Source organism: Vicugna pacos, chromosome 3, assembly GCF_048564905.1.
Source record: "Vicugna pacos chromosome 3, VicPac4, whole genome shotgun sequence".
NCBI lineage: Eukaryota > Metazoa > Chordata > Mammalia > Artiodactyla > Camelidae > Vicugna > Vicugna pacos.
In genome coordinates this window covers 96499910-96523753 of record NC_132989.1, presented here as the reverse complement: position 1 = coordinate 96523753, position 23844 = coordinate 96499910, and the positions used below count along the sequence as shown (strand labels likewise).

At 39.7% G+C, this 23844-nt stretch overlaps 1 protein-coding gene and 1 long non-coding RNA gene across 5 annotated transcripts in view; one reads left to right on the top strand and one right to left on the bottom strand.

The window, feature by feature from the left end:
- The first annotated feature begins 4088 nt into the window (after nt 1-4088).
- Nucleotides 4089-10376, top strand: LOC140695707 (uncharacterized). The gene is made up of 2 exons (XR_012071535.1): nt 4089-4543; nt 9866-10376. It is a non-coding gene; the product is annotated as an uncharacterized lncRNA (long non-coding RNA).
- A 1905-nt stretch (nt 10377-12281) lies between these two features.
- Nucleotides 12282-23844, bottom strand: part of PRLR (prolactin receptor) — a 138492-nt gene continuing 126929 nt past the window's right edge. For 3 of the 4 annotated variants that reach the window (XM_072958787.1, XM_072958785.1, XM_072958786.1), the window contains 5 exons: nt 22622-22791; nt 21117-21258; nt 19755-19854; nt 19213-19282; nt 12282-17440 (listed from right to left, as the gene is read on the bottom strand). In XM_072958787.1, the coding sequence (XP_072814888.1) occupies nt 16418-17440; nt 19213-19282; nt 19755-19854; nt 21117-21258; nt 22622-22791 (1505 nt within the window). In that variant the 3' untranslated portion in view covers nt 12282-16417. Of the gene's footprint in view, nt 17441-19212; nt 19283-19754; nt 19855-21116; nt 21259-22621; nt 22792-23844 lie in introns of those variants that run through there. The other variant, XM_072958788.1, reaches the window with a different exon arrangement.

The following is a 23844-nucleotide window of genomic DNA, read 5'->3' as shown; positions in this document are numbered from 1 at the left end:
CTGGACTTTGAGATTAGGACGGAAGGGGAGGAGCTCCCGGGGGGCGTCCTGGAGTGGTTACTGCCTCCACTTCCGGCAGGCCCCAGAGCTTCCAGGGCTGGCAACAGTGCCTTAAAGGGAGAGAAAGAGGAAAGGACTCCGGGAGAGGGAAGGAGAGTGGTAGACAAAAAAAGACAAGGCAGGCGAGGAGACAAAAAAAGAGAAGGCAGGCGAGCAGGCAAAGGAGTCTTTGGGCTATATTGTTAGTTTTCTGTCCTATCAGGGTCTCATCAGGATGGTGATGGAGGTGTGTGTGTGTGTGTGGGGGGGGGGGGTCAAGATCCCACTGAAGGAGTCAGAGACTGAGAAACCAGAGGTGTGAGTAAGAGTGAGAAGGAGGATATGCGTGGAGTGAACGGATAAAGGCATTGGTATTGACATTGGGGGTCCTGGAGGAAAAGAAGTGGGACAGACAAAGGAGGTAGTCCTTGGGGAAGGAGAAGGGGCACCAAACAGCTAGGGATTGCTCTGGAAGCTATGCATCCCCTTAGGTGTCCAAACAGGGCAAGACATTGAGAGCTGAGGAGTTCGGGTGCTTTATTTTTATTACATTTTAATTTCTTAAATTACCGTTTGTCACTCCTGCCTCCCTGATATCCCTCATCTCCACAGGAACTATTTTGTGTGTTGAATATATAACTTTTTGTTGGTATGTGTATTGTTTGTGGCCAATGCATTCTTGTTTTATGTAAATATATGTACTTTTTTTTTTTTCCCAACTCAGAGCCATGTTTTTAAAATCCATCCAGGTTGCTGTGATTATATCTCTGCTGGGTTTCCCACTGCTCCGGAGTGGGCGTCCATGTGCCCTCGCATGGCAGTGCCTAAGAGGGGACAGTGACAAAGACAGTTGGAGCTAGGAGACTGGGGGATGTTGGTTTGAGAGCTGGCTCCCATACATGGAGGGCGAGGAGAGACAGAAGAAAGAGGCAGGCCACTCCAGATGAGTAGGGGGCAGATTTAACAAATGGAAATTTACATATGAGCATTGGGCAAGTAAATGTCTGCACCTGCCCACTGGACTCTTAAAATTTTATATAGAGGGCTTAACTGGGTCAGCCATGTACACTGAACCCTGATGAGCTGGGTTCAGTCATCTACACCATCCAGTAATGTCCACATTACTTGCTCAAGGCTGAATCCTTGGAACAGCTCCCATTGTGGGAATGATGGGCAGAACATATATTCCAAGGACAGAAAAGGAGGTGAGGAGCCTCTGAGTGTCTGGATGCAGCTCATGGGTCAACCAGGGGTCACATCCTTTCAATGATCTCCTCCAACAAGCGTGGGCTTGGGTGAGCACTGTACAAAGTGGACATCTTATATCACCCTTCAGGGAGGACAGTTGGCTTGGCCACATCCTCCATCAACATCAGGGAAACCACCTTCTACCCCACCTTCCCACAAGTAGTGAGGGCATCAGATAAGTGCAAAAAGTATTTTAAATTCAATGTAAATTGTCCCCTTTGGCATGGGCTTCCAGCTCCCAGCCCCTTATGTCTTGGGGTCTGTGATATGGCTGGTCAACCACTGTGGGAGTGACCGACATCAATGAGGCCAGTGGTGACACGGCCCCCCCCCGGGGGTGGCCAGTTTGTCACACTGTTGGACTGGGGTGAGAAAATGTTGAGTTCCTAGAGTCTAGCATACCTTCTTCAACTCCAATGGACTGGGCTCCGTTTTGTCTCTGTGAACACTGTAGGTTATAAACTCCTTTGATGTGAGATTTTTCTTGGCCTGAAAGCTTAAAGATTGTTATGGTGAGAGGCAGCCCACAGCATCAGGGGCTGACTAGGGTCAGGGAGCAAACACAGCATCTGAATACCTTCAAAGCGAGAAGTTGTACCTTCTTTATTTCAAAGGAAAAACATTTATTTTGATTACCACAATACAATAGATGCTTTTTGTGTAAATAACAAACTCAAGCTTAGAAAAACATAAGGAAGAAAATAAAAATCAGAGCAAATCTAACCTATATTTTTGTAAAGATTTTTTCAGAAAAATTTTTATACTTGTGTATGCCTGCATATATACAGGCTGTTTCCTAAACTACTTATAGTCAATAATATAGCTTTTCATTCAAAATATAGAGATCTGAGTTATCATTCTTAATTCTTTCATAGTATTCCATGATATGTTTAATTTTAGAAAATTCTTGGCGATTATATCTTCCCGGTTCTTTCTTCTCCTCTTGTATTTCAATTACACATTTATTACACCTGTTGAAACTGTCCCACAGTTCTTGGAGATTCTGTATGTTTTTTTCCCTCCACTTTATTTTCTCACTGCATTTTAATCTGGGAAATTTCTATTACCTGTCTTTGGAGTTCACCAATTATTTCCTCAGCCTTATTCGGTCTACTCATGAGCCCATCAAAGACATTTTTCATTTCTCTTATGTTTTGTTGTTATTACGTGTTTTTGATTTCTAGCATTTCCTTTCAGTTCTTTCTGAGAGTCTCTTATCTCTCTCTTTACATGACTCATTTGATACTATATAATGCCTGCCTTTTCCATTAGGGCCCTTAATGTATTGATCATAGTTGTTTTAAATTGTCTGATAATTCCAATATTTGTGCTGTATTTGAGTCTGATTCTGGTGCTTACTTTGTCTCTTCAGACTGTGATTTTTTCCCTATCATTTTAGCATCTCTGGCAACTTTTTGATGAAAGCTGCACGTGATATATTGGGTAATAAGACCTGAGGTAAATAAGCCTTCAGTGTGAGGTCTTACGTTAATCTGGTTAGAAGCTGGGTTGTGTTTAATGTTTTCTGTAGTTGTAGGTGCCAGAGGATTCAAATTCCCCTAGTGTTCTTATTTTTGTTTCCTGTTATCTTAGGGCTTCCCTAAGGATTTCTCTTTAAATAGAGCCAGAGCAGCACTTTGATCTGCAACCCACTATTATTATACTGGAGCCCTAAAATCCTTTTTTAAAAGTTGAAGTACACTTGATTTACAATGTTGTGTTAGTTTCTGGTGTACAGCATAGTGATTCCGTTTTATATGTGTACATATATTCTTTTCCATTATAGGTTATTTCAAGATATTGAATATAGTTTCCTGTGCTATTCAATAGGTCCTTGTTGTTTATCTATTTTATACATAGTAGTGTGTATCTGCTAACCCCAAACTCCTAACTTATCCCTCCCCTCCACTTTCCCCTTTGGTAACTATGTTTTCTGTGTCTATGAGTCTGTTTCTATTTTGTAAATAAATTCATTTATATCATTTTTTTAAGATTCCATATATAAGTGATATCATATGATGTTTGTCTTTCTTTGACTTACTTCACTTAGTATGATAATATCTAGGTCCATTCATGTTGCTGCAAATGACATTATTTTATTCATTGTTATGGCTGAGTAGTATTCCATTATATATATATATATATATACACCACATCTTAATTTATTCAGTCATCTGTCGATGGACATTTAGGTTGCTTCCATGTCTCGGCTATTGTATATAGTGCTGCTGTGAACATAGGGGTGCATGTATCTTTTCAAATTAGGGTTTCTCCCAGGTACACACCCAGGAGTGGGATTGCTGGATCATATGGTATTCTATTTTTATTTTTTAAAGGAATCTTCATATTGTTTTCCATAGAGGCTGTTCCAAATTACATTCCACCCACAGTGTAGGAGTGGAGCCCTGAAATCTTATGATTAGATCTCAGTGTCTAATTGGGCCTATGTCTCTGGACTGGGCTGTGATTCTCTATGAGTACAAACTGAAAAAATTTCTGCTTCTATTCCCTCCCCTGGCTTCAGTTTGCCAGTCTGTTTCTTTGAAGCCCTTATGCCTTTTGAGTATGTTCTTTTTTCTCCCTTAGGTGAGGTGGGAATCATATAGGTGGCTGGTGTGTGAATGAAACACAGCTGATACAGGGCTCTGGCAGAGTCGTCTCCCTGGAGAACAGATCTTTGTTCACGCGAAGTCTGTTTGTTTCATGATGATTCCCCTCCCCCTTCCCCAGCCAGAGCAATAAAGGGATCATCACCATGACAACCTGGTGATGTTCCTGTAGGTAATGCCATAAAAGTTTAGGGACCTCCTAAAATTCTGGCAACCAGGGAGCTTCTCTTTCTCATGCTAGTCTACACTCAGCCTCTAGCAGTTTATCAAAAGTTCCTATTTAAGTATTTCTACCAGTTATGGCTCCAGGTTAAGAAAATCTTGGCTGGGAATTTTAATATTTGCCTGTATTTCTAGATTTCAGAGTGATGTTTCACTCTGCAACCTCACTTCTTTGCTGGGTTCAAGAAAAGTCATTTGTTTTCAGTTTGTCCATCTTCCTCAATGGGAGTGACATCTTCCAAGCTCTTTACATATTGAAGAAGCCAGAAGTCTCCATATATTTTATTTAACAAGCCCATATATTTTATTTAGTAAGTCCTCATTGATGGACAGTAATATTTTCTCCAACATCTTAGAACACAGAATTTTGTGCACTGGATCTTTTCCTTGGACAAGTCCTTGAAGAGGGATTTCTAAGTCAAAATGTATGTACATTTTATCTACTGTTTAACATAAGGAACTATATTCAATAGTTTGTAATAACCTATAATGAAAAAGAATATGAAAAAGAATAAATGTATACATATAACTGTATCACTATGCTGTATATTAAAACTAACACAACATAAATCAGCTATACTTCAATAAAAAAGTATGTGTATTTTAAATGCACTCTAATAAGATGGCATCAATTCATAATTCAACTAACATGGCACACAATTTTTTTTCAAGATGTTGGGTCTTTTGATCTTTTTAGAATTACGGTGATATCCACTGAATCTGAAAACTAGGATGAAGAGGAAACATAGATCCCCCAGGTCTAGGAGTCATTTGAAATAGCAATCCAAGATCTTCCTCTAGGGTCACAGGTAAAATTACTATTAAACAGAAATTATCTCTGAGTTACAGGGACTTTAAGAAACATCTGGTTCTTTTTGTTCTCTCTCCTTTAAGCAGGCCAGATGTAATGTTCTTCATTTTATCTAGCACTACCCGATGACTGGTAAATAGGAGGGACAGGATGTCAGTTAAGAGACTTGCTTTCTCTATTTCCCAGATAATGAATGACTTTGAAGATACAGATATATTTCACTAGCCAGGAAAGTATTGGTATTTCTCCTTGAAAAAGATAATTGGCAAACGAGGAGAGATGGAAATTCTGTCATCATGTTAATAATTATAGGGAGGTTTTATTTGCACACAGTTTCACTAATGATTTATCAGTTAAATCCTGAGTGAACTTTACTCTTTGACCCAAACCTTCTGCCAATAACAGAGCAGGGTCTGTAAGAGTTACTAAGGATAAATAAAAGCTTTTCCAAAGTGACTCTTCCCCTCTTCTAACTCATTTAGGAGTGATGGATTGAAGGAAAGGAAAACAGTTTGTAAGGATTCCAGATAAAACCCAGCTTATGTGAGCCTGCCTTGTACAGGTGTTCTATTTCACAGTGAGTGGATTCGGAAGGGGAGCGTGTGCGGCTGCTCGGACTGAGGTGCAGAAATGGCAGTTGTGTTGGGGAGAAGATCTGCAAGGAGATGTGGCTCAGACACTCTTAGACTTTGGGGCAGTACTGATTTTCTTGAAAAATGGTGTAGAGTCAAAGTTCTTTGTGTATTATGGTGAACTCTTTGGTCAAGTCTCACCTGGAATTATTAGACAATAGTTTTTAAATAAAAAGTCGGTCTAGTGAGACCAGACACAATGGCTATCTCAGCCTTCCCACTAGACTGTAGTTCCCAAGGGAACAAAAAGCATGTACCTAATTCTTCCTGAATCCTAGCACCGAGCCTGGAACACAGTGTTCGTCAAGTGTTGTTCAGTAATGCGCGTGGTCGAGTGACTGACAGATCACTTAATTGAGGAAGAGTTAAAAGGAAGGCCTTGAACATCCAAATTAATTTCTTTTTGGTAGAATGTATGGCAGAAATAGTTCTGTGTATAGGGTCTTCAGCAGTTGGATTTCTCCAGTTGTTCATTCCCTTGAACTTCACAACCTAAGCTCACTGTCTCTTCCAGTTGCATCAGGAGGAGAGTCATTAGAATCTGGCTCCCTATGGCCAGGGTTGAAACAGGGATGGGAGAAGAGCTGCCCCTAAGCTCGGGCCCTCAGATACAGTGAATTCTCTGACTAGGACCTCTAATTATATCCTGTTCCTACAGTGATTATCACAGAGTTGGTTGATTTAAATTGCAAATAGATTCAGATTGCAAAAGAATGAAGAAAAGGTGCTCCCAATGAGGAAAAGGGAACTGATTTATCACCTAACAGAAAAAAATTCTCCATTCGTATGAGAAAACAAAATCTAGCTATACCCTGTTCATAAAAGAAACACTTAAAACAATAACTTAAAACAACTGAAGCAAAAGAATGAAAAGAGATTCATCAGAGAACTACCACCTGAAAGCAAGCTAGTGTAGCAATATTGGCACCAGGAAAAAAAAATGTTTTAAGACAAAGAGAATCATTAAGGGTAAAGGGGATTGTATTCAATGATGAAAGGAGTAGTTTGTTAGGAAGACTGAATATTTAAATGTATATATATATCTAATAATACAGTCACAAAATATATAAAGCAAAAATGGGTAGAATTTCAAGGAGAAAGAGGAATTTCCATAATCTTAGAAGAGTTTACCTTGTTTACAAATCACCTCAGAAAGCTCTATCTTAAGCAGCACAAAAGATGAATCTCATAAATGTAAAATTCTTAAATAAAATGTTAGCAAATTGAATGCAGCAATGTTTGCAAAAACACATCATGACCAAGTAGAATTCACCCTAAGAATGCGAGGGTAACTTAACATTGAAGTATTTTCTCTCAATAAATTCTCTGTAATAATTTGTGTATTAACTGAATAACGGAGAAGAGCCACATTAACATATCAATAGATGTAGAAAAAAATTTTGAGAGCCTTTAACACCAATTCAAGATAAAAAAATTATTAACAGACAAGGAATGGAAAGAAGTTTTCTTAACACAACCAAGGGTATCTGTAAAAACCTACAGGAGACTTACTTAATGGTGACATTTTAGTAGTATTTTCTTTAAAGTCAGGAACAAAAAGAATGTCCACTATTCTGCTTCTATTCAACCTTGTACTGGAAATCCAACCCCAAGAAATAGATCAGAAAAAAGAAATGAGGTCTAAGGACCAGAAAAGAAGAAACAAAGTTGTTACATTCTGATGATACAGTTGTAAAAATGGAAAATCTGAGAAAACCTACAGATTATAAGTACTAATAATTAGATTTCAATAAGGTTCCAGGATATGGGATCAATATTAAAAAAATCAGTGATTTCTATATATAAGAGACAACTGCTTAGTAGAATAAGATAATTTTTAAAAAGATACCATTTACAGTAGCAATGAGATCTTTTTGGTGCCTAGGGATGAATCTAATAAAACACATGTAAACATTTATGAAGAATAGCATAAAGCTTTATTAAAGACAAAAGTAAATGAAGTGATACCACGTTCATGATTAGGAAGACACACTCATAAAAATGTAACTTCTCCCAGAATTAACACATAAGTTCTATTAACAACAATTTAATTACCAGCACAAGTTTTTGGGAAAGTTGATAGGCTTATCTCAAAATTCATCTAATGAATAAATGGCCCAGAATTGTCAGAATAAATTTGAAGAAGTTGTGGGGGTGTAAGAATTAATTTACTAGATAGTAAGACTGCATAAAACTAGGGTAATAAAACACAGAAACATCAGAGCAGGGACAGACAAACTGACCACTGGACTGGAACAGAAGCCCAGATGTGGTCTCAAGGCTTATGTAGAAACTCAGAAGATGACAAAGATGGCATCAAAGATATGCAAGTCAAGGGTGAGTTGTTCAGATACAGAGCAGATTCATTAGGACAATGAAAATGGAAATAACAGCGATGAAGTCTTTTATGTCCATCAAATTGTCAAAAATTAAATATCTGACAACACTTGGCAATGATTAAGAAGGGAATGAAAACTATTACACTGCTGACTGGGGTATGCATTGGTGCAACCACTTTGGAAAACAAGTTATCAGTATCAAGAAGATGTTGAGATATGTGTTCCCTATGATCCAATAATTTCCCCTCTAGATGTGTATCCTGGAGAAAGTGTTGCAAATACTTAAAATGTGAGACTTGCTTAAAAATGTTCATTACAGAGTCATTTATAATAGTGGAAATGGAGATTGATTAACACAGGGGTTAACAAATAGATTGCATATATGTGCACAATTGCATACAGCAGATAAAACCAATAACCTGGAGCTGTTTGGGTCTAAAAAGCCCAAAGCTGGTTGAAGAAAATATCAAGATGCTTAATGATATATGCTATTATCTATGTAAAATTCATAAATACCAGAATAATTATATATTGTTTATAGATACATATATATGAAGTAAATGCATTTTTTAAATGGCCAGGAAGGCTATTCAACAGCTGTAGGGTTGTGGTTACCACTGGAGAGGGAGCTAGAGAATTGGTTATTAAGGAATGCAAATGACTGCGTTTGTCGTGTTTCATTACAGAACAGGTATGGTAAAAAGTCAATATTTGTGAAGTTTTGGTGTTGGTAAGTGGATCTTTGTTGTTACCATCCTCTATAATAATTTTCAAGTGTGTCGAAATATTTTATGTAACAAATAAAAGATCATAAATGGAAGATTAAATTACAGCTGGAATTTTAGGTGAAGTCATAGGATAATTCTAGGTAGGAAGAAGCAAACAAAAAAAAAATTGTGCATCCTCGGTGCTGAGATTTGTGGCTTAAGCGTCATCTGGGAAAGCTGGTTGTGTATCAGATTTGGAAACTCTCATTGTGATTGATCTTGGTTATTCCCAGAAGGCTCAGGGAACATCTGTGTGCCTTCCAAGCACGTTAGCATTTTTAAGGCTTGGATCTGGTAAATGGCTAAAACTTGGGGGAACTTGAGGGCAGTGGAAAGAGAAGATGTAGAGTTTAGCTGGGTTGGAAGCAAGATGTCAGTTTTGATTTAGAATTAGTAGGAAAATAAAATCAGAGAATACATTGAAAGGGGAGCATAAAAATGGGTTCCTGGAAAAAAAAATGCCTGGGATGAGTGTTCTAAGCCAAATATTTTAGCATGTGTCTGCGTGTTTTATTTCCAGAGAAACTTAGAATGCCGTTCTTTTCTTCTTTCAAAAAATATGTCCTAATAAATTTCATCAAAACAAATAAAAACTTCCCAAACTTACATTATTCATAAAATAATGTGTTTCATGTATATATATATATAAAGACCAAAAATCATTGCTTAGGAAGTAATTTATTGATTCAAATTAAATTAAGCATTGCTACCATTGCAAAAGCAGTTGGTCTGAAAAAGGATTGAAAAATACATCATGAATTTACACAGTTCAGTAACAATATCAATATTGATTATGTGAAGTAAAACGACTGGAAAATGTCATTTAAGCTCATCTTGTAATTTTTAATAATTTATGGAGCGAATGTGTGTCACCTTAAAAATGTGCCTGTGACATTTACAAATTCTTTCAAACACATTTATAAATACAGTAATAAAAATTCCTGAGCTCCTTTTTCTTATACCAGTGTTCCCCAACTGACATCCAGGTGTTTTATTTGACCGACATCCTCTAGCCTTTACTTAAAAAAATATTTTATCACATTCATAAAAATATCTGTGCTTCAAGTCCATTTGTAAGCATATGTTTTACTGTGAACCTGATCGTAACAAGAGAAAAATACTTAACACTTGTATGGGCAGCAGAAGCTGCAGGGTGGGGTGAGTAGGCGAGGTTGTAGACAAAAGAATTCCAATCTAGGTGTCAAGACCTCCAAAGCAGAATATGCTTCACAATATCAAGAATGGCTATAGTCTCACCTGCGTCATTTGGAAGGATTTTCACAGGAAAATCTGGCAAGAATCTGCTTCCCTGGCTGGTAAGGTCCTATTAGGTGCTTCGCAATAACCCCATTTCCTATAGTCCCACCTTACCCCCATCCCCAAGGTTTTAAGATTTCTACTAAATGGATACTATATTTCCCAGTCCCTTAAAATCGGGGAGTTTAGAATGTGTAAAACTTGGTTAGTAAGTTGTAGAAAGTTGGGTGGGCTGAAGTTTTCAGATACAGTTCTGGCACGATATGGCAATGTAAAATTTCGGTTTTCTTTTAGGAAAGTACATGCAGCCATTTGGAAAATTAGCTACATCTGACTTTTCCAGCTCATCATGAATTACATGAATGCTGTGTCTGGTGAATGACAGTCCAATTTTTCCAGTTTAAAAGCAAAAGAGTGTGTCCAATAATTAAAGGCAGATGGCACCAACATAATCATGGAGGAGTTATTGCTTCTTTGACAGAAGCCAAGTTTTAGGGCGTTATGCTCACATAAGACATTTCTCATTCCCCTGTAAGACATGGCATGTAGAGAATTTAGGAGGCAGAGGAGAATTTAGGAGGCAGAGAAGAATTTGTAAAGCCAACCCCACACCACCTCATAATTCTGTCACACAAGCATCAACAGTAGGTAAAGATTTCTAGATCTAGAGCCATTAAAAGTAAAGGGTTATCCTTTTACATTTAATCCGATGAATTTTGTCCAAAAAAATGCTGTTAGTCATATGGATGAATCATACTATTCAAAAGCATTCCGCATTTTTGATGGCTTGCCTTTCCTTTATTTCACATTTAAATGAGCTTCTCTGATCTGATCCCTGTGTTCCTGGTTCCCTCTCATTTAATTTTTAGCAGCTTCTTGTGTGAGGGGTGGGATGAAGGAGGGAAATTCTGTTTTGCAATCATATGGAGGGGTGAAGATAAAGGAGGAAAACTGTTTTGGTCCAATTTATACAACAATTTCTAGATTTATAGATCCTTTAGCAGCAAAAAGCCATCAAGAAAATTGTTTCCGGCCACACATATGTGTTATTCTGCTTATTTACATATCAAATAAAAATAAATGGAGGAAGGGAAGGCGAGGGGAATAAAAGTTTATTGAGCCAGGCACTGAGCTTGGTTATTTTCAATAACATGAAGAGAAATATAATGATCATATTATATTGGGATGATTTTGTTTGGCAAGCATTGTTTTTGGCGTGCAGTAAAAATGAAGATGTGTGGTAATAGCAATTAGCATTATTTCCCATACTGCTGGTAAGGATTTAAGTGTCCACGTTGTCCCATCAAAATCGGAGGAGACAAATGAATAAATCCATGAAAACCAGAAAGCATAATGTGCAATAACCAAAGATTTACAGAATTAAAGATGCAAGATAAATCAGATGACCATTGTCGTCTATGATTATTTAAGGCTAAAAAAAAAATACAGTAAGTTCATGTAGAAATGAGTTTTTAAAATCAAGACAAGGTTATTTCTCATGTAGGGCCGACTTTTCCCACCTCATAATATATTTGATGATTAAAATCAAATGAGGAAAAGATTGATTTCTAGGGCCTTTAGGGAAATCAAATTGTGAGAAATACCATTTTCATGGCTTTGGATGACCACCTTGCGGTGACTCATGGTTAGGAAAAAATCTGCATCTATGGCTTTACTGGTTTTTCATCTGGTGACTTCCTATGTATTTTCTGACCCTTATTTGTCAGTCAGTTTTTAGAAAATGTAAAAATGGCTACTGAGAAAATCTAGCGTAAACCTACAAACTGGTGAATTAGAAGATGTCTTCTCATGTAAATACAAAACAAAACCAAACCCCCGCAAATTACTGTAACACTCACTTCTAATCTCTCATATAATGTTAAAGAGTTTTGCTTGGCATTTTCTAGGGAGAGAAAAAAAGCAGAGGTAGTGATAGCTTTGAAAATATGGAAACTTGCTATTCCATGGCCTTCACTTCCATATGGCTTTACAGAAGACACAGCTCTCCTAACAGGCTGGTTCTAGATTGCTTTGGTTTCCACGTGAGATTCTGAAGTTATCTGAAATGACTGATGAAGCCCCTAAACGAGCCTCATGGTGCAAATAATACCCAAGAAGTATCACAGGTCACATGAAGCAAAGCTGAGGGGTTGCTGAATATAAACAATTGTTGGATTGTAATTTAAACATTTACCCCCAGATCAGCTGTACGATGGTAAATTACACTGACCTCTAGACAGAAATTGTGAAAAAAATGAGTACATTCACTATTTCAATAGAAATATATGATTACATATTTTTGTCAGTTTTGTTTTCCAGACACAGACACAATGAAATACACATGGATAGATTCTAAGTCATTAAACAATTATTTTCCTTTGTATTACTTGGTGGGTATCACAATACGAGGATTAGATATTTCAATGTGTCATACAGTTTTTGAACCACAGAAAGCAAGACAATGTAAAATTCTAGAGCAGTTACTTTAAATGTTACATGGCAAATACACCAAAACTCTGTCACAGAAAATAGTCAAAGTGTGAGGCGCGACGTCTTTCATTTCTAAACGGTCAGCAGCTTTGAAGGAAGGACATTAAGATGAGATGGGGAGGTAGTTACTTTTCAAACTTCAAAATCATTTTATCAGAAATTTTTATAAAACAAATTCTTCTTCAGGAGCATCCTGGCCCTATAGTTTTTCAATTTCAAATAACCTAACGGCAAGATTCTCCCCCCTCAAGATTTGTGAAATTTGCGTGGAAAAACTCAAGACTGTATTTGGAAGTGAAGTATAATTTGACCATCACCATTAAAGGTTATTTTTCATAGTACTATTTCAGTAACTGAAGTGTATAGAGTTATTTTTTCTTTTTAATCAGCAGCAGGTAAAAAGTTAACTAACAGACTCTGCTTATCTAGAAGTCTTTCTCTTCATTGACCACAACCACATGAACAGTGTATGCTTTTCCACTTTACACATCAAAGTGCTTCCTGACATGAGATCAGAGCATATATCAAAGGAATCGATGTGGACAAATGGTGGTGGGCACACGGCACTGTGAGTTATGGACACCTCTTAGCCATAAACTCAAACACCGAGCAGATTAGAGTCACTACTTCCAATCAGATTTGGGGGTAACAGGCTACTCTCAGCATTTTGTGGACTCCTGAGATGCTCAAACCTCTGCAAACATCTTTTCTTTCGTTCTTTCTTTTCCTTTCATTGAAATAGATGCCATAATGGTCTCAGACCAAAATTCACCTTCCTGAAAGACTCAAAGCTAGGGAGACAACTCCTATTTGATTTGCATACGATATATGTGCTGAGCATAAGTCCAGACCATTACTATACACAGAACTTCTGGTTAGATCATAAGCTCATAAGCAATCTTTTTTGTCTTTCTAAGTTTCTACTTAAGACCTCCACGACCAAGTCTTCAACATAGCCTGGATTTACTAACGGACTTTGAGTCTGTACCTAAAATATTGATCAAATGCATGTGCAGTATGTTAGGAACAATTGGAACTGATGATTTAAAAGTGAAATAAAATGAGCACACCACTGAAGAGGACTTGTATTTCTTTAACAAAGGGAGATAATTTGTTAGCTGAATTAAGATACAAAGCATCGGTTAATAATCGCTGTTGGAAACTATTCAGTGAGTCGTGGAATCAAAGAGTCAGAGTTTAAAAAGACATTGGAGATTATTTGGTCTAACATTTCCTCAGAGGAAACTGAGGCCCAGAGAAAGGAGTTGCTCTGAGGCAACACAGTTAGGACTAGAATCTGGGTCTCTGCATCCTTCCATCCGACTACAGGACTCCTTAATCGAAAATAGATCATAATTTAATAAAGAGTGCTAATTGACCATAGAATTATGGTCTTGGCTTTACTGAATGAGTGGTAGTAATTTACTTGCTAATTGGCATTTTTTTAAGGATTCAGTTCAAGGTGAATTTTTAGCCATAACATTTTTTCCCCATATATACCAAATTATATGTGAAGAGAAGATTATTTTTGAATGTTTGTACTATCAGAGTCATTGATTTACATCCTGGAGGAGATTGGACTATTCTGGGAAAGGTTTAGGCTGTCCTGGCTTTGAAGGGCAGAATCTTTGGTCAATGCTTCTCAAGGTGGAATATATTTCCCACCCCTCTTTGAAGTTATGTGTACTTTTGTGGATCACTCTCTACTATTATGTGAATCCTAAACCACCAATAGATTTTTTAAAAAATCATGCCTTCTCCTAACACACAGTATTGTTCAATGCAAATCATGTAGACTCGACCTGTACTTTCTGGGAGAGGATCGCTCCACACACTAAAAAACCTGTAGTGGAACTGATCATTTAGGCAATGCTTCTCAAACTTCATTGTGCACATGAATCATCTGGGGATCTTAGGAAAATTCTGATCCTGATTCTGTAGGTTTGGGGCAACGGGACCGAGATTCTGCATTTCCAAGCAGCATCCAGGGGATGTGACAAAGCTGGCCCTTGGACTATATTTTGAGTAGCAAGGGTCTTGGGGACTGAATAAACTTGGACAACTTTCACAAATATTCCTGTCACTCTTCACATGTTGTTTGTATATTGGGAGACTAGAGCTCAGAGTTACTACTTCTGCAACTCTGGAAGCCCTGGCAATGTGTTCACTTTCAAACATCAGGCTACCTCTGAGTCCAGCTTGTATCAACATGGACTTATTGGGGTGGAATATTTAACTCACAGAGAGAGTTCAAATTCTCTACGTCCCAGCTAGTGAGTGGACATCGAAATGGACTTGACATCAGGTGAAATCAAAGACAGAGGCGGACAGCTGGATGAGTCATGGATGTTCTCTTTAAAATGGAGATCCAGGCTTTTGATTGCTCTTGGAGAGCCTGCCCTTGGAATTGACTTGGAGGTTCTAACTACCAGACCCTGGTCTTTGCAGCTGTTCTCACTGTTCCACAAATGCCTGGTTTCTTGGAACTTGTATTTGGACACTTCTGACATGAGTGCTGTCTCTGCTTCTGCCAAAATTCTGCAAATGGATCTGCTCCCAAGAGATACAAACTCCTGGCTTTACTTAAAATGTCTTTGTTGCTCCAGATTGCTCAGAAAAACAAAACAAAATCCCTCTCTCTAAAACAGTATGTTAGATGTCACCACTCCCCCTTTTCATGGGAGCTTTATGTGTATCTACCTAGAGAAGAGCAGAAGCCCCAAGAAGCCCCAAATCACAGGAGAAGTAATTTTGTGGTCTGTGGAGAGCCCTGAAACTCTGGGTCGGTGATTGTTGCTTAAAGTATCCTGAAGAGTAAGACTCAGATAAGCTAACTGCACTGTGCAGGAAATTAAATATTGTCACCCACTTCCTATTCCTCTGTGGCCTTTGGGTTGATATGGCATCTTATTCCACAAACAGGGACTGCATATACTACTGTGTCCTGGAAATACTCATTATCACCTTGTAGCAGAAAATCCTGCCCCCACTGAAAACGTAAACAGCTGTACTGGGAAGATAGAAAATAGTCTTTTATTTTACCTAAGTGATAGAAAAATAGTCTTCAAAAATACACTGTTAAACTTACGGGTTTATATTAAAGCGCAGTTTGTATATACAGTAAGGCAGTACTTCCATCAGGATCCTGCTGTGATTCTTCTTTAAATTAAGGTTAGTCTTTTGGGATTTTTTTTTTTTTTACTAACAGAAGACTAGGGGGGTATAATAAATTATCTATCATGCTAAAATGAAGCAAGAAAATATTTTGGAAAGATTTTTCACATGAAACTCATTTGCCTCTTGTGTAAGGATATTTCACTTTCTAAAACTATAATCTCTAGAAGCTCTAGAATGGAATGTAATTTAGGGGGGAAATCCATGCTCAACAAATTCAAACTATTTTAAGAAAAAATTGGAGGCATCCTTTTTACTTACAAATTGGCAATGCATCATTGTGATAATAGGAACTGATTAAACAATTTGTCAGGTGTTCTGGAATGCACTCTTCCTTTAAATGGATCGTATTTAGTTAACTAATAAAATGAAGGAGGAGTGCAAAGGTTGAGCAACTGGTTTTCAAAAGCAGTTTTCATGGCGTTTTCCTCGTATCTACCATCTTCCTGTGGTAAACAATTTTGACGATTTCATTTCCTTCTGCAACGTACTGAACCATGAAAGCCTGTTTCAGAGGCTATACCTATTGGTACTGTCTCTAAACAGTACTAGACAATGTGCTTGTATTTCACTGAACACATAATTTTGTTACTAAGAGCAAAAAGTAAATCTACAAATCACAGGAAACGAAAATGATTTGTTCTGGAATCAGCTGTTGGAGAAAGGCAACCGGTTGAAAATGGAGCGTGAAAAGGAGTGAACTCTGAGTTTTGGTAGTGTCCTTCTAACCCCATGCTGGAGCATTCTCTGGTAGAGTGCATTTCACGGACTCTGTAGTGTTACCTGAAGAGAAATCACATTCTAACCCACCCTTTCGTGAATCAAGCTATCACTGAAAAGAGTGCGTAAAACACGCGGGATCCAGGTAATCCAAGCCGCCCAGCTGGAGTCTGCGGTGGCCTGGCCCCACGGGAAAGGGGGCCAGGTCTTTCTCAGCTGCATTCTGTGGCAGGGAGTGCGGGACCTCCTTGGCTGGCTCTTCAAACAAAGCCAGGTTTTGAGCTCGAGGATCCTGCACTAACACCAGGATATTGTCATCCATCACCTGGGACACCTTCGAGTACTCCTTGCCGGTTTCAGGAGCGCCAGCTTTGTCCGCCTGGTTGCTGTTCTCGTTCTGTTTGGGGAGCAAGGACAGCGCTCCGTCTTTGCTGATCTTGTGGATCTCCACGTACTCCAAGGGCTTGGCAGAGATAAAGGGGGTTTTGTCCTGGGGCAGCAGCCACACCACGTCTTGATCAGTCTTGGAATGGAAGCTTTCCAGCTCCCTCGGCTCGGCGGCCTTTCCTTCCCCACCAGCCTCAGTGGTTTTCGAGGGTTTTAAAGCATATTTGTCTGTTTTGTCCCACAAAGTGGCTGAGGCACCTGCCGTGCCCAGGGACAGCTTACACACATCAGCAAGGTTGTGGTAAGAAGATCTGGGGTTGTGCATGCCGGGGGGCTGAGAGAAAGGCCATGTTGAAGATTTGGATCCATCGGCATGAAAGTAGGGGATTTTGCCTTCCACGCTTGTGCTCTGAGGGTCTCGGGTGCGGGTCACGTTCGTTCCCGGATTCTCTGGCTTCTCCATGCCCTCAGGAGGGTGGAACTTGGGGGGAGGGGCTCGAGGTTCATCACACTTTTCAGACAAAAGGGAAGGGCTATCGCAGCTGCCCCGGCCCGAGTCACTGTCCGGATCCAGGTGTGTGGGCTTGGTGCCTGGACCTGGGTGCTCCTTTGAGTGCGCTGGCATCAGCTGCTGGTCCTCGCTGTCGTCCACTTCCAGGAACTCCACCAGCAAGTCCTCGCAGTCCGAAGTGGGAGGAAAGTCCTGGCATCCCAGGGCGCTCAGAAGCTCTTCGGACTTGCCCTTCTATGAAAACACAGACCCAAGGACAGAAAAGGCTGTTAGCTTAGCTTTGTATGACTCCGCAGCAACATCACAGTCAAGCCTGTGTTCATGACTGTGGGCAGGTGGGATGTGGTCACGGCCTAGCAGAATTTCCCAAACCTTTGTGTCCCAGGCCATCTATAATCACCTCCTGGATGACAAGTCATCTAATTTTTTAAAGTCAATTCATGATTTTAACTTAGTCTTTCTCTAAGCAGTAATGATCATGAGTTTAATGGGCCAGTAGTATATACCCACGTAATAAAAAATCTAACTATTAAATAGAAAAGCTTGGGAAGCATCTAAAACCGCTGTGCTCATGTGTGCACTGGGCACTCTGGGACTCACTGGCTCTGAGGTCTGGCTGTTAGCCTCCTAACCCTGTCCCCCCACCCCAAAGCCTGGCAGTGGTTTGTTGATCCTGGACTTTTCCTTCTCCTCTTCTGGCTGCCCCCATCCTCCCTGCTCCTCCTGGCCTGCTTGTTCTCTCTTCCTACTCCATTTCCCCTCCCCTTCCCTCCCTTCCCACCAACCCAGATTCTCCCCTCTCCTTCTGTTCCTCTCCCTCCTCCTCCTCCTCTCTATCCTTCCCTCCCCCTCCCCCTCCTTCTCCTGCCTCCTCTTCTTACATTCAGCTCTTCTCCCTCATCCCATCCTCTGACTTAGGTCAGGGACTGGTGCCTACATCTTGGCTCTAGCACTTATTAAAGGGTTTATGACTTTGGACAAGCTGCTCTGTGATCCTCAGTGTCTCCATTTGTCAAATGGGAATACTAGCCCCATCTAGGAAATTTCCTTTGTGGATCAGAGGTAATGCCATTAAAAATCCAAGAACTTTTTTTTTTTAAACACAAAAAGCAGTTATTCTCTCATGAAGTTTCTGTGGCTAAAAGGTCAAACTGCCAGCTGGACAATCATTAATTTTGTCAGTTAAGATGTTCATACTGAGTCTACAAAAGTCAGTGCGAGAGACTGGACAGTGGTGGTAAGAGCACTGGAGCAGGAACTCAAATTCTGGGGCTCCAGTTCTTGCTCTGCTATCTGCAATCAAGGTGAAGGCAGTCCAGCCAAATCCCCTGGGACTCCTGTTTCACATTCTCATGCTTTTGGCCTCCTAGTGGCTGGGCCAAGTGACAACACGTGCAGGTAACTGCTTTTTATACACATCAGTGTTAAGCTGAAGGTCAAGTTGAAACTCTGTATGTCAACCTGCAGAAAAATTTAAACTGTTCTAACCTCTCTTTTCATTCAAAACACTTTAGTTTAATTCCCACTCGAATCTGTCTAAGTGGGCCCTGTACTGATCTAGTCTCAACTGAGCATTCAAATTGACCAAAAATCACAACAGCATATTTGGTTACTATGGCCTTATGTAAAGAACATTCCATTGGGAGCTTACACCAAAGTATGATGGAGGGGCTGGTGGGAGCTCCCTTTTTCGTATTAATCAAAATATTCACCCTCTTTCTAAATTGATTATTTGTACAAAATATTTATGACTGTGCTTATGAACAGACCATGTGTGTTCCTGGCCTCTTGGCTTTTTTCCACTGCCATCTGACACTAGTATCTGGTATCTGGTAGGAAGCACCCCTGAGCCACCCACATCTTTCCGTAAACATACATGCTGAAGAGAAGCTGGTCAGGGATGGCCGAGCTGGCCAGGCTGAACTTATAGGGACTGTGTGTACACAGGGAAGGATAATGACTGCAGACCAGCGAATCACAATACCTCCTTCATCTCTGGCACCTACCTCCAGCAGATGGGTATCAAAGCCTTTTATTTTTGGCCCAGGAACCGGTGGAAGGATGCAGGTCACCATGCTACAAAATAATTTGAGAGAGAAGACAAATGACACACGTTGCCACTTTGTAATGTTTGAAAGATCAGCATTATCTTCTAATAGCTGCCCCACGGAGTTAGAGCTCCGAGGCTACGTGAAACCAACAAGCCGTGGTGAAGACAATTACTAATTACAGAGGCCGACATCAAAATAACTCTGGCTCATGGAGGAGGCTGATTCTGAAATTGCTAGTGGATTATTTGCTGCTCTTGCCAGAGTTTTACTGTTTCACAATTGTGAGCCTCCACTGGATGGAAAGAGCTTCAGTTTCAAATGAGTCTATTCTACTCTCAATAGCACCGATAAAAGGTTCTTCATGGAACACACTATGACTAATGGTTAAAATGAGGTGCCTGAATTATCTGTAGGTTTCCATCATTTTTGTATTATGTTTTTTAGCCATTATGCCTGACAACCATGATTGGGAGGAGAGTTGATAGACAGTGAAGTACCTATAGCCCTTCAAAGCCACTGCCCAGACCATAATCAAACAGACGACAGCAGAAAGAACGGCCACAAAGATCCACACGGTTGTATCTTTTGTTGAGAAGTCTAAAAAGCAAACAGCCAGAAAGCTCTGATCACACACAGCATCATTAAAAACAAACAAACAAACAAAACTTTTGAACGTAAGTTTTTCTCCCCCTCCCTACACCTCTTCTGAGTTGAACAGCAATCCAAACAGAGTAGCCTTAATGAGGAGTTTAGTTCTTTTCCAATATTATTAAATTTCAATATGTGGCATATATTTTATGATACTCTAAAATTTTCAGAATCCTTTTAAATAATATTTTATTTGATACTTAATAGAGGAAATTCAAGGGTACATGGTCATTGCATTAACCATCTTAAAAAATCTAATATTTATTAAGTTTTTAGTAAAAGCCACATGGTGTTAAGCTCTTTACAGATATGGCCCATATGTAAAGATGAGGAACTGAGACTCACAGAGTGGTTTACCTAGAGGCATGTCGCTATACAATTGCAGTCTGGGATTTGAACCCAGGCCTTCTGCCTCGAGACCCTGTACTTTTATTCAGTAAGAGCCGGGGCTGGACTAGACGCACAGTCTTAGGACCCGTAGTTCAGGGATCTCTCCAGTATGCCAACGCAAGTCCTGACACTTTGGCCAGCAAGTTTTCACACGAGCTAGGCTTCACCATGTAGTTCTGGGCAAGACTTCTAACTCCACTGAGCTTTAGTTTCCTCACTTTCAGTTCCTAATGGCCATTCTATTCTCTCTGAAGAGCTGAGATGGTCAAGAGGACCAAGCAAGGTAAAGACTTTGTAAAGTACTTTAGAAAAGCGAGATGAATCATTCTCTTGCAGAGAAGACAAGCCACCATGTGTAACGGCACTTAAACAATTGAGTGCCTTTTACATTCTGTGCCTCGACTAAGAGACCCCAACATATACTAACATTAGGGACTGAAAATTAGTTCACGCCTTTTAGATGAGAGAAAACCTTACAAACTCTGGGAGAACTAGATGATGGCCTTGACTAAATGATAGGGATGGGGCAGATGGTGGGGGGGCACAGAATGACTGAGCATCTAGCCACGTGAGACACTCCAAGCCCGTGTCTGCAGACTTATCCTAGAAACTGGTCCTCACCAACAGTGACCCAGGGAGCAACGCGACACTTCCAAATGCCTTTGTGCTGAGTGGAGAGTTGATAAACCCACCTCTACTCATTCTTCTGGCAAAGGCTCAAGACAGTTTCTCGTTAAGTAGTTACTACATACAATTTTACTAAACTCATTCCATTTGAAAAATATTTAGGAATATAAGCAAAAGGTAGCCAAGATACTCACCGTTAGGTATCTGGATGGAGCTCTCTGGGCTCCACTCACTCCAGAATCCATGGTCTGGCTTGCAGCGAACCTGGACAAGGTATTTCTGTCCTGGATATAAGCTGAGAATCTTAAACTGAGTCTGCTGCCCAGCGAAATGAGTCTAAGGAGGAATAAGGGAAACAGAAGTCACTTTGATTTGTGTTAAGAAGAAAGAGACTCTTCCCTAAGATAATAAACTATTGAAGGAGTATGACCAAATGATCACACTTAGTAAATACCCCTGTTCACACCATTCTACCCTCTCAGCCCATCCCTTCCTCCTCTAAAACATAGCTCACACAAAAACAACAGGTTTCCTATCTCTGCATTTGGAACTCTATTTCAGAAAGACAAATATTCTGCTTCCTACATTCTGCCTTCTAAATACTGTATTATTTTGTAAACTATAATAAATTGATTCAAGGATTATTCATTGGTGTAAAGCCATTAGGTGGAAGAGAACAGGACACAGAACACTGAAGCAACTCTGCACAAATTAAACATGACTTTACAACCAAGGGATCAGGTTGGGACCTCTCTGATCCAGGAGTCAATTTTAGTATCATTTATGGTAGGTCAACCAGATTGTTTAATGGTAATATCAACCAGATTTACTATGATGCAATATGAAGCATATAATATCACCTCTGAAGTATTTTTAACCCAAATGGTTCAACCTGAATCTAAGCAAGTCTTTAGATCTAATATCTGGTTACAGAAAAATATGGGGACAGAGAAATTAGCTAAATGATCGCACAAAGAACTAACCAGACAAATGCAGAAGGTGGGACATTCTCTGGGACAAGTGGCCCAGTCTCCCAAACATATTGAGAGTAAGGGGATAGCTCAGCCAGCCACAGTATGCGATCCTGAAGTGGATTCTGGATTGCACTAACTAGCTGTTAAAGATATTTTTCAAAGTAATTAGGGGAAGTAAAATATGGACTGCCTGTTAAATAATATTAAGGAACTAAAAAATGATATTAAGGAATTTTAATTAATTTTCTACATGTGATCCTATTATTTTGGCTATGTTTGGAAATATTCCCTGTTTAAAAGAGACATACTAAAGTATTTAAGAGTAGAATATCATGATGCCTATAATTTACTGCATTATTTCTTTACAATGAAATATTTTAAAGTAAATAAAAATGCCATTGGCCAGGGACTGGTTACACTGAGATCTTTTCCTCCCACTGGTGTCTTTTATGTACTCTCATAGATATTTAGATCTAAGATCTCCTGAGGGAGGTGGGTTGGAAGCTGGCTCAGTACCAGGGAGCTGGCCGTGGGACAGCTGTGGATACGAGCCCCCACCCATCCCAGTGGAGGGGAGAAGGCCCTTCCACATGAGGGTGGGTCACATCAGCATCAGGGAAGCAACATGGTGGCCCCATAATTAGAAGGCATGGCCTGTTCTCAGTTACAGGGCTTCATCTTTGCCGAAGGACATGGTTCCTTCCAAAAGCTTTCTGTTGACTCACCTCCCACTCAGCTGCTTTCTCAGGTTTTAATCGAATTTCATACTGGAGTGTGAGCCAACCAGATCTGACGTCAACCAGGGTGGGTGGAAACCATTTCATCCACAGATATGATTTTCTGTCTTCTGGCTGTTTTAATTCCAAAGTCAGGTTCACAGGTGGGTCTGGTTCAACTGTAGATATGAAAGAAACTATATATTTAGTCCAAGTGGTATCTGAACCCAGAACTATATGACTTGAAGGCACATATCTCTACCTTTTCACTCTACTGTGGTTATGAGACACCTGGCATTTGATGTCAGATGCTGGTCAGCAGAATTAGAATTAGGTCAAAGCAAATGAGACACCTAGGATGCAAAATTTAAGGGGCACAAATGTCCAGAAAGCACATGAAAGATGCTCAGTGTCATCAGCCATTCAGGAACACAAATCAAAACCACAATGAGGTACCATTTCACACCCACTAAGATGGCTAGAATTCAAAAAAGGAAAAAATAACATTTTGGCAAGGATGTTGGAGAAATTGGAACCCTCATATATTGCTGGTGGGAATGTAAAATGATGCAGGCACAGTGGGAAAAAGTCTAGCAGTTGCTCAAAAAGTGAAACTTAAAATTATCATGTCACCCATCAATTTCACTCCTAGGTATACACCCAAAAGAACTGAGACCAGGTGTTCAAACAAAAACTCATACAAGAATGTTCATAGCAGCACAATTGCCAACGGGTGAAAACAAGCCAAATGCCCATCAACTGCTGAATGGATACACAATATACACATAATGGAACATTATTCAGCCATAAAAAAGAAGAAAGTACTGCTACATGCTCCAACATGGAGGAATCTTGAGAACATTATGCTAAGTGAGAGAAGCCAGACACAAAACGCCACATACTATATGATTCCATGTATATGAAATATCCAGAACAGGCAAGTCTGTAGAGACAGAAAGCAGATGAGGGTTGCTCTGGGGCTGGGGTAATGGGCAGAATCCAGAGAAGCTGCTGAATGGGTATGAATGGGAATGAGCGATGAAGATGTTCTGGAACTAGACAAGTGGTGATGGTTGCATAATGTTGTGAATGAACTCAGACCACTGAACTGCGAGCTTTAAGATAGTTAAAATAGTAAATTTTATGTTATATGTATTTTACCACACACAAACAAACAGAAGAGGCACTTACTCTCAGGTTCCTTCAAGTACAGGTCCGTGAGCATCTCCTTA